This window comes from Mirounga angustirostris, unplaced genomic scaffold (assembly GCF_029215605.1).
Source record: "Mirounga angustirostris isolate CCGP_5_RB_7025 unplaced genomic scaffold, mMirAng1.0.hap1 SCAF_11, whole genome shotgun sequence".
In the NCBI taxonomy this organism is placed as follows: domain Eukaryota; kingdom Metazoa; phylum Chordata; class Mammalia; order Carnivora; family Phocidae; genus Mirounga; species Mirounga angustirostris.
The window spans coordinates 57,093,754-57,111,597 of NW_026991719.1; the positions used below are offsets into that span (position 1 = coordinate 57,093,754).

The 17,844-nt window shown below is 37.4% G+C and overlaps 1 protein-coding gene across 2 annotated transcripts in view; it reads right to left on the minus strand.

Moving 5' to 3' along the window:
* Nucleotides 1-17,844, minus strand: part of TEX11 (testis expressed 11) — a 317,684-nt gene that overhangs the window by 92,034 nt on the left and 207,806 nt on the right. Inside the window, exons 18-22 of one of the 2 annotated variants that reach the window (XM_045879303.3) lie at nucleotides 16,119-16,243; nucleotides 12,911-12,996; nucleotides 9,081-9,137; nucleotides 5,895-5,935; nucleotides 4,405-4,491 (exon numbers count right to left, since the gene is read on the minus strand). In XM_045879303.3, the coding sequence (XP_045735259.1) occupies nucleotides 4,405-4,491; nucleotides 5,895-5,935; nucleotides 9,081-9,137; nucleotides 12,911-12,996; nucleotides 16,119-16,243 (396 nt within the window). The remainder of the gene's footprint in view (nucleotides 1-4,404; nucleotides 4,492-5,894; nucleotides 5,936-9,080; nucleotides 9,138-12,910; nucleotides 12,997-16,118; nucleotides 16,244-17,844) is intronic. The other variant, XM_064574208.1, reaches the window with a different exon arrangement.

The window sequence follows — 17,844 nt, forward strand, 5'->3', positions numbered from 1 at the left end:
GAAGCAGGGAGCCCGATGCGGGGCTCGATCCCAGGACCCTGGGATCACGACCCAAGCTGAAGGCAGACGCCTAATGACTGAGCTATCCAGGCGCCCCAGGGATATTTTTAAAAAATGGAGTAGGAATATTTATCTCAGACAAACTGGACTTTATTTTTTTTAATTTTATTTATTTGTCAGAGAGAGAGAGAGCAAATGAGCACAAGCAGAGGGAGTGGCAGGCAGAGGGAGAAGTAGGCTTCCTGCTGAGCAAGGAGTCTGATGTGGGTCTTGATCCAGGACCCTGGGGTCATGACCTGAGCCGAAGGCAGACACTTAACCGACTGAGCCACCCAGGAGTCCCCAAACTGGACTTTAAAACAAAGACTAGGGGCACCTGGGTGACTCAGATGGTTGGGCATCTGCCTTCGGCTCAGGTCATGATCTCCAGGTCCTGGCATCAAGCCCCACATTGGGCTCCTGGCTCAGCTGGGAGTCTGTTTCTCCCTCTGCCTCTCCCCCTGCTTGTGCTCTCTCTGTCTCTCTCTCTCTCAAATGAATAAATAAAATCTTTAAAAAATAAAACAAAGATTGTAACAACAGGTACCCAAAGAAGGGTACTATATAATAATAAAGGGGACAAGCCAGCAAGAAGATCTAACAACTGTAAATATTTATGCACCCAACATGGGGGCACCCAAATATATAAAACAATTACTAACAAATATAAAGGAACTCATTGGTAATAGTACAATAATAATAGGAGACTTTAATATCCCCACTTACTGTAGTGGACAGACCATCTAAGCAGAAAATCAACAAGGAAACAATGGCTTTGAATGACATAACAGACCAGATGGACTTAACAGATACATTCAGATCATTTCATCCCAAAGCAGCAGAATACATATTCTTCTTGAGTGCACATGGGACATTCTCCAGAAGAGATCATACTAGGTCAAATCAGGCTCAACAAGTACAAAAAGACTGAGATCATAACATGAATATTTTCTGACCCCAACACTATGAAACTTGAAGAGAACCACAAGAAAAAATTAGGAAAGGCCACAAATACATGGAGGTTAAACAGCATGCTACTAAAGAATGAATGGGTCAACCAGGTAATCAAAGAAGAAATAAAAAAATACATGGAAATAAATGAAAATAAAAACACAATAGTCCAAAACCTTTGGGATGCAACAGAAGTGGTCCTCAGAGGGAAGTATATAGCAATATAAGCCTACCTCAAGAAGAAAAATCTCAAATAAACAACCTAACCTTAAACCTAAACTAGCTAAATAAAGAACAAATGAAGCCTAAAGCCATCAGAAGAAGGGAAATAAGTAAGATTAGAGCAGAAATAAATTATACAGAAACTAAAAAAAACCCCGGTAGAACAGATAAATGAAGGGGTGTCCAGGTGGCACAGTCAGTTGGGCATCCAACTCTTGGTTTTGGCTCAGGTCGTGATCTCAGAACCCCGAGATCAAGCCTTTCATCGTTCCATGAACCCCTCCCCTCTGTTTGCACTCTCTCTCAAATAAATAAACAAATCTTAAAAAAAAAAAGAACAGATCAATGAAACCAGGTATTGGTTCTTGGAAAAAAATAGTAAAATTGATAAACCCCTAGCTAGACTTCTCAAAAAGAAAAGAGAAAGGACCCAAATAAAGAAAATCACAAATGAGAGAGGACAAATAACAACACCACAGAAATACAAACAATTGTAAGAGAATCTTATGAGAAATTATATGCCAACAAACTGGACAACCTAGAAAAACATGGATTAATTCCTAGAAACATATAAACTACCAAAACTGAAACAGGAAGAAATAGAAAATTTAAACAGACTGATAACCAGTAAAGAAACTGAATCAGTAATCAAAAATTTCCCAACAAACAAAAGTCCCAGGCCAGACGGCTTCATAGGGAAATTCTACCAAATATTTATTTATTTATTTATTTATTTATTAAAGATTTTATTTACTTATTTACTTGAGAGAGAGAGAGAAAAACAGCATGAGAGCAGAGAGGGTCAGAGGGAGAAGCAGGCTCCCCACTGAGCCGGGAGCCCGATGCGGGACTCGATCCCAGGACTCTGGGATCATGACCTGAGCCGAAGGCAGTTGCTTAACCAACTGAGCCACCCAGGCGCCCTGTACCAAATATTTAAACAAGAGCTAATACCTATTCTTTCAAACTGTTCCAAAAAACAGAAAAGGAAGGAGAATTTCCAAACTCATTCTGTAAGGCCAGCATTACCCTGATTCCAAAACCAGACAAAGACTCTACTAAAAAAGAGTACTACAGGCCACTATCTCTGATGAACATGGAGAGGTTCATCAGAAAGTTAAAAATAGACCTGTCCTATGATCCAGCAATTGCACTACTAGGTATTTACCTGAAGAATACAAAAATACTGATTCAAAGGGATATATGCACCCTGATATTTTTATAGCAGCCTTATCTACAATAGCCAAATTATGTAAAGAGCCCAAATGTCCAACAACTGATTAATGGATAAAGATGTGATGTGTATGTGTGTGTGTGTATAATGGATTATTACTCAGCCATAAAAAGAATGAAATCTTGCCATTTGCAATGATGTGGATGGAGCTAGAGAGTATTATGCTAAGTGAAATAAGTCAGTCAGAGAAAGACAAAATACCAAATGATTTCCCTCATATGTGGAATTTAAGAAACAAAACAGAGCAACATAGGGGAAAAAAGACGGGCAAACCAAGAAACAGACTCCAAACTATAGAGCACAAACTGAGGGTTACTGGCGGTGAGGTGGGCAGGGGGATAGGTTAAACGATGATGGGTATTAAGGAGGGAACTTGTGATGAACACTGGTTGTTGTATGTAAATGATGAATCACTAAATTCTACACCTGAAACAAATATTACACTATATCTTAGCTAACTGGAATTTAAATAAAAACTTGAAAAGAAAAAAAGTTCAGCAAAGAACAGGGTACACTAGAATCAAAGGCTGAAGAAAATTGTTGTAAAGATTCACATCTTCCATAGAACACTGGAAGGCCCCATTTGGCAACATTTAACATAATCTTCATGTTGGAAAATTAAAATTAAATTTCAGTGAAAGAAGTATTGGAAAACAACTTCTCAAACTTCCAAAAGATCAAAGTCATTATAAACCTTTCTATAGTTTAAATGGGTGTTATTTTCAATTAGTTGTGTAAGTTTCTGAGAAGCCAGATTGCTGTGTTTATTCCATTTTCTCCTAGATTAGAGTCCCAGTAAACCCCGTAAAGCAGAAAAAGATTCATGAGAACGAGTCCACTTTGTGACACTGCTGCTTAATTGCTCATGATTACTTATCACTGTAATAACTGCCTCCACAATTTTTATACTTGAAATTAGCCAAAAGGCCGAGAAGCAATTGCCTCCACAATTTTTAAAGTGTTTTTACTGAAATTAAGCCTAATAAAGTAAATTACACAACTTATAATTGGTTAGCTTGATGAATTTTCAAAGTGAATATAATGATGTGACCAATCCAGATCAAGAGAGACCTTGATCATTACCAGAAACTCAGAAGCAACCCAAGCATCCCTCTTCAAGTCCAACTCCCTTCAAGGGAAACCACTATCTTCAATTCTAATATCATAAATTAGTTTTGCCTGCTTTTTTTTTTATTACCACATATAAATGGAATCAATGTCTGACTTCTTTTGTTCAACATTATGTTTGTGAGATTCATTCATTTTGCTGCATGTAGTTGACTTTTCATTTTTATTTTTTATGTAATCTCTATGCCCAACATGGGGCTCAAACTCATGACCCGGAGATCAAGAGTTGCATGTTGTACTTATACTAAGCCAGCCAGGTATCCCACAGGTAATTTATTTTTGATAAATCAAATTTAGAGATAAGTTAGGCATTCCAGATCAAATTTAGGAGCATAGCCTTGGGGACCTGCAATTGTAAGTCTTCATTTTATTCTTAGATCCATTTCTAGAGAAAAAGAAAATTAATCTTTATTGAGTACCTACTATGTCCCAGGTTTTTATTTAAAACCTTTACTAGCCCTGTGAAGTATGTATAATTGTTTCCCTTTTATAAATAATGAAACTGAGATTAAGTAAGTTATCCTTGTACCCACTGCTATACATAAAGAGCCAGAATTTGGGGTGCCTGGGTGGCTCAGTCAGCTGAGCGTCCAACTCTTGGTTTCAGCTCAGGTTGTTGTCTCAGGGTCATGAGAACAGGCCCCGCATTGGGGTCTGTGCTCAGAGGGGAGTCTGCTTGTCCCTCTCCCTCTCCTCCTCCCCTTGCTTGCTTGCTCGCTCTCAAATAAATAAATAAAATCTTGAAAAAAAAAAAAGAGCCAGAATGTGAATCCACATATGTCTGATTCTACCACCCACCAGTTTCCCATAGCCACAGAATATCCTTTTACCTATTTTTCGAAACCAATGAGCTTCATTAGCTCTTGAGTCTGGAGTCGAGGCCTCTCCATTGAAAGGCTGAGAGAGTTTCAGGAGTGCTGCATTGAACAGAAAGATTTTATAGTGAGGTCTTTTACTTTATACTCTAGCAAAATTTTTTTTTTTAAAGATTTATTTATTTATTTATTTGAGACAGAGAGAATGAGAGACAGAGAGCACATGAGAGGGGGGAGGGTCAGAGGCAGAAGCAGGCTCCCTGCTGATCAGGGAGCCCGATGTGGGACTCGATCCCGGGACTCCAGGATCATGACCTGAGCTGAAGGCAGTCGCTTAACCAACTGAGCCACCCAGGCGCCCTCTAGCAAAATTTTTAATACTGCCTTAAAAACAGTCAAACATGGGTTTGAAATGAGAAAATTCTTTGTGTGTGTGTGTGCATAGGTACATACCAAAAGTAATTAAAATGACACAAAGCATTACCAAAGCTCCAAGAAGCAGTTATCTCAAACTTTGGGGGAATAAACACATTTTTGGAGAGATTTATAATTTTACTTAATCATTCACCACCTGAGGTAGAAAGATAGGATTTACATGTAAGGAAACAAAAGAGTAGGAACAATCATTAAAAAGACTGAAATGGAGAACTGGAAGAGTATCGACAGGTTGCCATAATACTTACTGAGCTCCCACAGCAAGCATACTGAAGAACCAGAACATGCTGTCATCATCCCAAGACATTTACTACCTACCCACATACCCTTCTGAGAGGTAAGAATACCAAACAGCCAAGTATGAAAGCCTTGGTTTCTAAACCACTTTGCTACACTTAACACCTTAGTGATAGGTAATTGAGGTATAAAACTGAACTCCTGAAATAAAGAAAATAAAGTTTCTAAGATGTTTTGGACATGAGGAAATAGGTACTTGGGTAGTGGAAATAGGAAGAGCTGTTAGGCAAAAGAGACATTGGGTAAGAAAGCACAGGTTTGGAAAAAAGAAATCGATGTGGTTAGGAGGTTAGCTTGAAGTGAAGAGGGAGGAATTAGTGGTAGAAAGGGGAGAGGACATAGGCTTGGGTAGTTTGATAAACAAGTTTCAAAATAACAGAGTAAACAATCTGAATCTGATTCAGAGAGCATGAAAATTAACAGGGTGCACAGCATTTTTATTTGTCTTGATCCTTTTTCACCTGCTCTATTCTTAGGTTAGGATCAAACAGCAATAAGGACAGACAGAAAGAAGGACAGAAGGAAGGAAGGAAATGTCTTTAAAATAAATTGGAATAAAAAGAGAGCTGAAATCACATTTGGAGATGAATGTGAGTGATGATAAACTTTTCTCTGCTTGTGAATAAAGAAACCAAAGTAGACTTCTATGGCAAACATTAATAAAAGCATGAAGCTTAACTCAAACATGAAGTCTGTCTGAGTCGTGTACTTGGAGAATTTAATAGAAGACAGAGGCAAGATGAAGGAGTGAAAATAACCAAGATGATATTTACCTGTATTCAAGCAAGTCAAAAGTCTATCCATTTCTTTCTTTCTAAAAAATAAAGAAAAGAGTGTTTTCCCACTGTTCCAAAGCTTTACTACAGAAAAGTACCAAAATGAGACCCCAAGAGAGCTACACAAAGACAATGCAAAACTGTGAAGTTTATTGTTCGAGGCTCCATCCTATCATTTCAACACTATTTTTCCTCACTATAGGATACTGTTCTTCATTCCCCAGTGCTCTCACATTTTTTCTCTCTTCCCCTTCTACTCCTACTCTCAGCAAAGGATTTATATTACAGGGTCACTGAATTTGAGAGCAGAGAGTAATTTTTGTGATTTTCAAGCTTTTTCTTTTTTGAAGAGAGGAATTAGAACCCTTGTTTCAAATAAACTTTGATGAAAATCTAATATACAAGAAAAGATGTAAGTTTAGCTGTTCTGTTTTAACCAGTGGTGAGAAGAGGCCTAGAGCCTCACCTTCCTGGAAGTCCCTGAGGCTGTGCCACAGAATTTCCAAGGTTCTGAAATATATTTTAAAAAGCACTTATCCAGTCCAGACCCTTCATTTTATAGATGAGGAACCAGATCTGGAAATGGAGGATGATGTGTCTAATGTCATGCAATTAATGACAATTTCAGGACTACAACACAGGTCTCTCTCTTTTTTTTCCCCCACAGTTTTCATAAAGGTCTACAACACAGGTCTCTTGACCCTTTGTCAAATTTCTTTAAGGGGTATATAAATTTTAACAGAGGAAAACATGTCATTTTACTGAACAAAGGAATGAATATGGAAGTACTGGCAAGTTCAACTAAGGAACTTAAGTATACTAGAGTATACTATGAGACTATCCCTATCATGAGGAGCTCTAGTATTATATAATAAAGACTATGCTTCAGGAAAAGTAGCAGCTTTCTCAGAGATAAATAGAAGTCTGGTTTACTTAAAATAACTCCTTAAAGTAAACTTTATTGATTTGAATTTCAGCTGATCTAAAGTTGACTTCCTCACTTATTTAGTTCAGTGACTATAAAATAATCCAGTAAGGGTCCATTAATGCAAATACATAGTATAAATAAGAATGAGGAACTGGAACGGGATGTATATAGTCTATTTAAGAGACAAACTGCTTTAATAGCACGTGAGTTGTTAACTTAGGTAGATACTGCTAAATGAAAACCGTGGGTTTTTTAGAAGAGAAAGGAACTTTAAAGATTACCCAGTCTAGCTTTTTTTGAAGATGAAAAAAATAAAGCTTAGAGAAGTTAAAATAAGTTGTTGTTGTCTAAGGTGAACCGGAGTTAGTGAAATGACTGAAACTGGAACTCAATTCTCGGGCTCTTTCACTGAATTGGGCTTTTTTTTTTTTTTAATAATCTATTTGTTAAATAAGTGCTGTCTGCTCTCTGAAAACACTGCTAGCAGATGTTCTTTATGACTATATTTACTTGAGAACAATAAAAGTCTATTTTTAAACTATTCTGTAATTTAAGTTTATCATTAATTTAAATAGGATTCCTTTCCTTTCCCCATTTCCAAATTGATTTTGATGAGTAAGGTTTGACTATATGTCACAATTACATGGAATATGAAGTACTTTTTAATACCAGTACTAAAGATCTTCTTGTGAAGAACTGATTGATATTCAGCCATTTAAATAAACTGAGTGGCTATTATGTGTCAGATACTGTCCTAGGTTTCAGAGATACAAAGATAAATACAAATAGTCCTAGCCCTCAAAGATCTTATAATCTACTAGCTATGTTTAGTCTCTGAGTTTCTTTTCTTTTTAAAATTTTTTAAATGACTTTTTAAAATTGTGAAAATTGAAGTATAGGTGACACATAATGTAACACTAGTTTCAGGTATACAACACAGTGATTGGACAAGTCTATACATTATGCCATGCTCATCACAAGTGTAGCTGCCATCAGTCACCATACAAGCCTATTCCAATACCATTGTATTTTTAAGCTTTTTATTGTGGAAAATTGCCAAGATGTTTCTATGTTAACAGACAAATGGATCCCCATGTATCCATTACCCAGCTTCAATAATTATTAAACTCATCATCGATCTTATTTCAATCACACCTCCACCCATTCTTTTCCCTCCCCTATTATTTTGAAACCGATTCTAGACATCGTATCATTTCATCCATAAATATTTTAGGATGTGTCTCTAAGAGATAAAGATTCTTTTAAAAAGCAATAACCACACTATCATTATAGGTCTAAAAATTAATGTCTTAATATCATCAAATATTTGGTCATTACTAAAATTTATAATTTTCTCAGTATCTTTTTTAGTTTATTTGCATTCTTTTAATATATTCATAGAGCCTGTAAAGAAGAGGCAAAATTTATGCTTGGGTAAAATTTGTGTCATGAAAAAAGTTAAGTCATCAGTCCAGTATTATCTCAGTCACAGATATTTCCCAAAGAATTTAGCTGAAAAAATGTACTGCCTCCAGGTACAAGTTATATATATAGCAAAAGCAAAATAGAGATACACTATTACAGAGTTTTTATCTAAGTAGAGAATACAGAGATGAGTGATTACTTCTCTGAAAGTTTTCCCTAATCAAGACCCGGAATAGAGTTTTCTCTCAAATCATCAGGAGGTAGTGAATTTTGTGAATGAAAAATTGGTGACCTAATTCTTCCACCAATTGTTAAGTTCTTGATGTCTTATGCCACAGCAACTGTGAGCAGAAAGATATTTGAATACTCCCAGCTGAGCTGATACAGATTCACAATCAATAAGCTGACCACGTTATATGTTTCTGTGGCGAAGTAAGAGACCTGACTATATACATCTCATGTTAAGAAAGGGGGAAACAGATGCAATATCATAGTAAAATCATAGCTAACATTATTGAGGGCTTAGTAAGTGCTTGGCACTCTTCAAAGTGTTTTCATGTATTTACTCTTTGAGTCATCACAGCAACCCCATAAGGTAGGTACTATTCTATTTTCATTTTACAGATGGGGAAATAAAAGCCCAGGTTACACATCTAATAAGTGGCAGAGACAGGATATGAACCCAGGAAGACTGGCGCCAGAGCCTATACTGATCTTACTGTACTGGACATCTCTCAACATAAGGTTTATAGTGAAAGTTACTATAATTATTCTAATGGCAAGTACATCATTTCTGTAAGTACATATGTAAGTAAGTTATTTCAACTTACTTGCTTTCAGATTCTGGCATCTGAGACACTCTTGGGAGCACTAGACGAAACAAACACCTGTATGATAAAGTAATACAAAAAGTGATGCTTAGAAAAAAAACATGTGAAAGAATATTGACCAACTTATTAATCTTGATTACCCTAGGAGGCAAAAGTGAGAACAGAGAGGGTAAGGAGGAGACTAATTTTATTTTACTTATAGATCTTTGTATTGTTTTAAAGATTTTTTTTTTTTTTTTGAGACAGAGAGCATGAGAGACAGAGAGCATGAGAGGGAGGAGGGTCAGAGGGAGAAGCAGACTCCCTGCCGAGCAGGGAGTGTATTGTTTTAATGGTTGTAATGAAAACATGCAAATTTTATAATTTGGGGAGAGTAATTTAAGAAAATAATTTAAAAACAAAAGTGCTGCTTATGACAAATTCTTAAATAGTTCCACTGTTTATATCATTGCTCCAAATCACCCGCTAGAACATCAGGTATGATGTACAGATCTTAATATTTTTCTTTTTTTTTTTTTTTTAAGATTCTACTTATTTATTTGACAGAGAGACACAGTGAGAGAGGGAACACAAGCAGGGGGAGTGGGAGAGAGAGAAGCAGGCTTCCCGCGGAGCAGGGAGCCCGATGCGGGGCTTGATCCCAGGACCCTGGGATCATGACCTGAGCCGAAGGCAGACGCTTAACGACTGAGCCACCCAGGTGCCCCTTAATATTTTTCTTAAGGAACCTGGAGGTGGCCTTTGGGTTCCACATAAATTAGGATGACTGTTCTTTCAAGGGGATCTAACAGCATAATGATGAACTAACAAAATAAGCTAGCTTGTAAAGTTTTAAATGCTAAAAATCTTTTTAAAAATACCATCTATCCTGAGTGATTTTAGATATTTATCTGACTGAAGGCATGCAAGTAACTCAAGACTTCTCTGATACTTACTTCTGTGACTCCATTTCTTTTCAAGTGTAGTTGACCAATAGGAAAACCACTATAGCACCCTTCTGGTTTCCGATTTTTGCCACTGACATATTCTCAGTCACATCATTAGGAGTTATCATGTCCTAACCTCACCCTCTATCTCACTATAAAAGTTCCCCCCCCCTTTTTTTTTTAAAGACTTTATTTATTTGACAGAGAGAGAGACAGCGAGAGAGGGAACACAAGCAGGAGCAGAGGGAGAGGGAGAAGCAGGCTCCCCGCTGAGCAAGGAGCCCAATGTGGGGCTCAGTCCCAGGACCCCGGGATCAAGACCTGAGCCGAAGGCAGATGCTTAACGACTGAGCCACCCAGGCGCCCCTAAAAGTTCCCTTTTGATAAACCATTTTCCTTCATAAAAAGAGAAAAGGGGGAAAAATCAAGTTCAACTGATGTCTTTTTTTTAAAGATGAATTATTTATTTATTTGAGAGAGAGAGAGGGCACAGCAGGGGGAGAGGCAGAGGGAGAGGGAGAAGCAGACTCCCCGCTGAGCAGGGAGCCCAAGGAGGAGCTTGGTCCCAGGACCCTGAGATCGTGACCTGAGCCAAAAGCAGATGCTTAACTCACTGGCACCCCAACTGATATCTTTTTTTTAACTTTAAGCATCTTTATCAAATTTCCAAAGACATTTCCCACAGAAATAGAAAAAAAAATCCTAAAATTCTTTTGGAAACACAAAATACCCTGAATAGCCAAAGCAACCCTGAGAAAGAATAAAGCTGGAGACATCACACCTCCTGGCTTCAAACTATACCACAAAGCTATAGTAATCAAAACAGCATGGTACCACCACAAAAATAGCAACATACACCAAAAGAACAGAGAGTCCAGAAATAAACCCATGTATAAACCATGTATATACCATGTTAACTAATATTTGAGAAGAGAGTCAAGAATATTCAATGGGGGAAAGATAGTCTTTTCAGTAAATGTTGCTGGTAAAACTAGATTATTCACATGCAAAAAAATGAAATTGGGCCACTATCTTTCACTACTCACAAAAATTAACTTGAAATGGATTAAACACTTAAGACCTGAAAACAGTAAACCTCCTAAAAGAAAACACAGGGGAAAAGCTCTTTGACAATGACGTTTTAGATATGAAACCCAAAGCACAAGCAAAAATGAACAAGTGGGACTACATCAAACCACAAAGCTTCTGCACAGCAAAGGAAACAAAATGAAAGGGCAACCTACAGAATAGGAGAAAATATTTGCAAACCATGTATCTGATAAGGGGTTACTATACAAAACAAATAAGGAGCATATACAACTCAAAAAAAAAAAAAACCCAACAAATAATCTGATTTAAAAATGGGCAAAGGACTTGAATAGACATTTTTTCCAAAGAAGACATGCATGTCAACAAATACATGAAAAGATGCTGAACATCACTAATCATCAGGGAAATGCAAATCAAGACTACAATGAAGTATCATCTCACACCTGTTAGAATGGCCAGTATCAAAAAGACAGACAAGTTTTGGTGACGATGTGGAAAAGAGGGAAACCTTCGACATTCTTGGTGGGAACATAAATTGGTGCAGCCACTGGAAAACAGTATGGAGGTTCCTCAAAAATTAAAAACGGAACTACCATATGATCCAGCAATCCCACTTTTGGGTATAGATCGAAAGGAAAGAAAATCACTATCTTGAAAAGGTATCTGAACCTTCATGTTCATTGCAGCATTATTCACAATAGCCAAGACATGGAAACAACTTAAGTGTCCACTGATAGATGAATGGATAAAGAAAATGTGGTATGTACACACACACACAAGAGTATTTTTTAATTAACATTTATTTTATTTTATTAAAGATTTTATTTATTTGACAGAGACACAGTGAGAGAGGGAACACAAGCAGGGGGAATGGGAGAGGGAGAAGCAGGCCTCCCACAGAGCAGGGAGCCCGATGCGGGGCTCGATCCCAGGACCCTGGGATCATGACCTGAGCCGAAGGCAGACACTTAACAACTGAGCCACCCAGGCGCCCCTAACTTATTTATTTTAGAGAGGGGGAGAGAGAGAGAGAGAGAGAGAGCGAGCACGAGTGGGGGGAGGGGCAGAGGAAAAGAGAGAAAGAGAATCTCAAATAGACTCCATGCCCAGCGCAGAGCCTGATGCAGGGCTCGATCTCATGACCCTGAGATCATGACCTGAGCCCAAATCAAGAGTCAGACAGTTAACTGACTGAGTTACCCAGGCACCCCACCCCCACAGGAGTATTATTTTATTTAGTCATATAAAAGAAGGAAATCCTGCCTTTTGTGACAACATGGATGGCCTCTGAGGGCACTGTGCTAAGTGAAAAGACAAAGAAAGACAAATACTGTATTATCTCACTTATGTGCTGAATCTTTTTTTAAAAAAAGTGAAAAACATAGAAACAGTAGAACAGTGTTTGCTAGGAGCTAGGTGTGGAAGAAGTGGGGAAATGTGGTCAAAGGGTACAAACTTCAAATTATAAGATACACAAGTTCTGGGGATCTAATGTAGAGCATGGTGACAATAGTGAACAAGACTGTATTACATATCTGAAAGTCGGGAAGAGACTAAATCTTAGATGTTCTTACCACACACAAAGAAATTGTAATTTTGTGAGGTGATGAATATGTTAACTAATTTTGTTGTGCCAGTCATTTCACAATATATGCATGTTTCAAATTATCGGGTTATACACCTTAAACTTATACAACGTTATCTGTCAATTATATCTCAATAAAGCTTGAAAAAATTTAAAATAACAGTTGGTACAGTAGGCCTGATCACATCACCTCAGCACTATTTTGACAAAGTTTATAGACCAAGAATAACAGGAAATCCTTTCACATCTACAGGACGTGAATTACTTACTTTAAAGCTGTAAGGACTTGTTGCGGGTCTTCTGAATATCGAGCTAAATATTCCAAAGCTTTTCCTGCCACAATTTGCTGTCCATTCTAAAAAGAACAAATATAATATGTTAAATTACATTTCAAAGTGGTACTTACACAAAATGTTACCTATATTCCTGTCCTTTAAGGACAAGAAAAAAAATCTGAACTTGTCATTTTATATTATCAAAAGAGCTAATGCAAGATGATAGAATGAAGAAACAACTCATTGACAAAACCAGAACAGGTTCATATTGGCCCCATAAATCCACTCCTCCCTATCCACAAATACTCACAGACTTGCAAACACTGCCATGAACCCACTAGGACTAATTTTATGGTGATCTTTATCCTTTTTCATTAGCAGTAACCAAAGGAAACCCGACCTTCATTTTTAGCACCCGAATCCCCATAAAGCTCTATAAATCCCTCTTTTCCCATTTCTCCCCAACTCCCCCAATCTTTCCACTTTTGTTCTCTAAAGTCCAGTTCATTATCATCAAAATCTTCTCTATGAGCAACCTCTTCTCTGAAAGTTCCCTCCACATTCTTTCTGTAATGGAAATCTAGGTCCCACCAAGGATACTGCTTCCAAAGAAGCCCTCTCAAGTAGTGGTGATTTTGCTCTCATTTCCCTTCTACCCAGACCTGGAGATGGAGTAGGCGTTGTATTTGCTCTTCATTGCTGTTTTAAATCATTTTCCCTTCCCCCCTCCCCAAATCCCTAGCTTTGAATTTCCTTCATCAGACTATATCAGACTATATCACCCACCATTTCTCTGATCCATTGTGCTGCTCTATCAGCTCTCTGGCCATTTCTTCTCATTTCTTGATGACTTATCTACTGTACAGTTATTTTCTCGAAAAACTACTCCTGTCTTAGTTTTTGGCACTTTCAATATATAGACAGATGATCCTCCTAATATCCTAGTCTCTTATTTCCTTGAATTCTACTCTGCCAATTATTAGCTGTTCACTAGCACAGTCATTGACTGTACCCTCTCATTACTGTTGACTGTCTTCTCATGTGTCTGTTGGCCATCTATAAGTTTTCTTTGGAGAAATGTCTGTTCATGTCTTCTGCCCATTTTTAAACTGGAGTATTTGTTTTTTTGGGTGTTGAAGTTGTGTCGGTTCTTTATATATTTTGGATCCTGCCCCTTTACTGGATATGTCATTTGCAAATATCTTCTTCCATTCAGTACGTTGTCTTTTAGGTTTGTTGATTATCCCCTTCACTGTGGAGAAGCTTTTAATTTTGATGTAGTCACAACAGTTTATTTTTGTTTTGATTTCCCTTGCCTCAGGAGACATATCTAGAAAAATGTTGCTACGGCTGATGTCAGAGAAATTACTGCCTGTGGTCTCTTCTAGGATTTTTATGATTTCAGGTCTCACATTTAGGTCACATTTTGAGTTTATTTTTGTGTATGGTGCAAGAAAGTGGTCCAGTTTCATTCTTTTGCATGTAACTGTCCAGTTTTCCCAGCACCATTTGTTAATGAGACTGTCTTTTTCCCACAGCATATTCTCTCCGCCTTTGTTAAAAGTTAATTGACCATATAATTATAGGTTTATTTCTGGGTTTTCTATTCTGTTCCATCGATCTCTGTGTTGGACTCTGTTGTTACTAATGGTTGCAAACCTTCCATACTCTCAGTCAGGGCTGGGACTAGGGTGAGCTAAGTGATGTAAGTGAGGCTCTTAAGGTGCAAAATTTAAGGAGGCACTCACTCTTACGGTCATGCAAGAACCAACTCTGCACTTGCATGACTCAGAAAGTGGATGCTTCCTTAAGTACCTCACTTCCTCATCTTGGTCCTGCTCTGTTTCATATATTCCACTTTCTGACCACCATCTCCTACCTTTCTATTTTTTTTTTTTAAAGATTTTATTTATTTATTCATGAGAGAGAGAGAGGCAGAGGGAGAAGCAGGCTCCCAAGGAGCAGGGAGCCCGAAGCGGGACTTGATCCCAGGACCCTGGGACCATGACCTGAGCTGAAGGCAGACGCTTAACCATCTGAGCCACCCAGGCGCCCCTCCTACCTTTCTAATTCACTCCCTTCTGTTACTCCAGCAATCCTTCCACTGCACTTAGACCTCCAAACCATTTATGGTACGAATTTTTCACTGTCCCTCATCCCCTTGATGTCCTCCTCCACGACCAGTTTAAATTCCATGGGGATTAATGATAATCAATTCCTCGTTTCTTGATTTTCTTACTCTTCCTCCTTTGCTTCATTGTATTCATCTGGCAAAACCACAAACCTGGTTAAATCCAACTTTCTACTGACTTTTGTGCCTACATCCATTTAGCTGAAAGTGGCTGGATAAAAACCTGTACAACTATTTCTTTTCTTTTCTTTTTTTTAAAGATTTTATTTATGTATTTGAGAGAGAATGAGAGAGAGCACATGAGAGGGGTTAGGGTCAGAGGAAGAAGCAGACTCCCTGCCGAGCAGGGAGCCCGATGCGGGACTCGATCCAGGAACTCCAGGATCATGACCTGAGCCGAAGGCAGTCGCTTAACCAACTGAGCCACCCAGGCGCCCTATTTCTTTTATTTTAAAACGTCATCAAATAGGCCTTAACACTTACTGCGCAAGCATCCCACACTAGCATGTCATTCGCTTTCTTGCTTTCCTGCATGATTAGTTTACACCTTACCCTATCTTCTCAAACTCCCCAACATCTCCTCTCCCATTCTCACTCCAGGTGATGACCTTGTTTCCTACTTTGTTGAAAAAACTTAAGCCATCAGGAAAAAAAACCTTCCAGATTCCCACTACCACATTTATTCATACACCAGGGAACACACCACATACTCTAACTTCTCAACTGCTTTTATAGATGAACTATCCATTTTCTTTCCTAAAGCCAATCCCTGAATTTATACACTTGTGTCCATCACCTCTTGCCTGTTTAAGGACATTGCTCTAACAATTCTCTTTTCTCTCTCACACACATTGTCAACTTTTTGTTCTCTTACTAGGTCATTTCCATCAGCATATAAGCATTCTCATTCATCCCATCTCAAACAAACAAACAAACCTCTGATCCTACTTCTCACACCAACTACTGACCAATTTCTTTTCTTTGTAGCAAACTCCTCTAAAGAGTTCCATGAATTGTCTCTCAAAATGGAAAAGAGGTAAAAAATCTTGGGGATAAATACATAAGAATTACCTCTAAAGCAAACTGGGCAGCTAAACTGAGGAGCATGACAGGTGACTCTTTATCTCTAAGTGTCCCATTCTCCTCTGGATCTTCAAATATTAATAACTTCTCTAATGTAGTAATTGCTCGCAAAGCTGAAAAAGAAGGAAACAATTAAAAAAATGAGATGCTCTTATCAAACAAAATAGCTATATATGGTTAATTATACCACAGTGACTTTAGAACTCATTTTAAGAGCACCAATATCTTTTCTTTATTAAGTTCAATTAGCCAACATATAGTACATCATTAGTTTTTGATGTAGTGTTCAAAGAGCACTAATATCTTTAAAATATTAGTTAATTTACATAAAGTCATCTAAATTGCTAAACTGTCAAGGAGGACTTGAATGTCAGAAAAATGCCCAACTGAGCAATTCACCTCTATGAATTTATCCCATGGATATACTTGCAAAAGTGAACAAAAACATAAAAATATGTTTATCCAGCAATTTTTTTAAAGAGTACAGTATACAACCAACCTAAATTCTATCACTAATGGATGGCCTAATACATTTTGGTACATTCATAAAATGGAATATAAAACAGAATTAAATTTAAAAATGAATGGTGGTATTACATTCCATTATATATCTTAAAGGTAGACTACAATAAGTTAAATGTATGCACTATAGAACTTAAATAACAATTAAAATAACAAAATGAAGAGAGCTAATAGGCCAAAAGATGAGATAAATGTCATCATAAAAAATACTCAATCCACAAGAAAGTAGAAAAAAGAAAAATGGGTGACAATGAACAGATGGGACAAACAGAAGACAAATAAAAAGATGCTAAATTTAAACCTAACCATACCAATAATCATGTTAAATATAAATGGTATAGATGACCCAAGTAAAAGGCAGATAGTCACACTGAATTAAAGAAAGCAACTTTCAACTATATGCTACCTACAAGAAACACACTTTAAATATAATATAAAGACAAAATTAGTTAAAAGAAGACACATGGGATAATATATACTATGATAAAGATAATCAAAAGAAAGCTGGAGTGGCTATATTAATATCAGACAAAATGGATTTCAGAGCAAAGAATATTACATAACAGAAGGTTAATTCATGATGATAAGGGAATTAATTCATTATGAGAATATAACAATCTTAAATGTTCAGCACCTTATAACAAAATTTCAAAACACTTAAAGAACTTAAAGAACTGCAAGGAAAAATTAACAAATTAACGAATCCACAATTATAGTCAAAGATTTCAGTACTTTCTCTTAGTAATTGATAGAACAAGTAGTAAATCAGTAAGGATGCAGTACACTTTACACTATTAATCAACTTGACCTGAATAACATTTACAGAACACTCAAACAAACACCAGTAAAATATACATTTTTCTCAAGTGCACATAGAACGTTTACAAATAAAGACAATATTCTGGGAACAAGCCTTAACATATTAAAAAGGATTCAAGTCATACAAAATTATGATCTTTTTTTTTTTTAAAGATTTTATTTATTTATTTGAGAGAGAGAGAGTGAGAGAGAGAGAGAGCACAAGAGGGGGGAGCGGGAGAGGGAGAAGCAGGCTCCCTGCCGAGCAGGGAGCCCAATGCGGGACTCGATCCCGGGACTCCAGGATCATGACCTGAGCCGAAGGCAGTTGCTTAACCAACTGAGCCACCCAGGCGCCCCAAAATTATGATCTTTGACTATATGATTTCAAGTT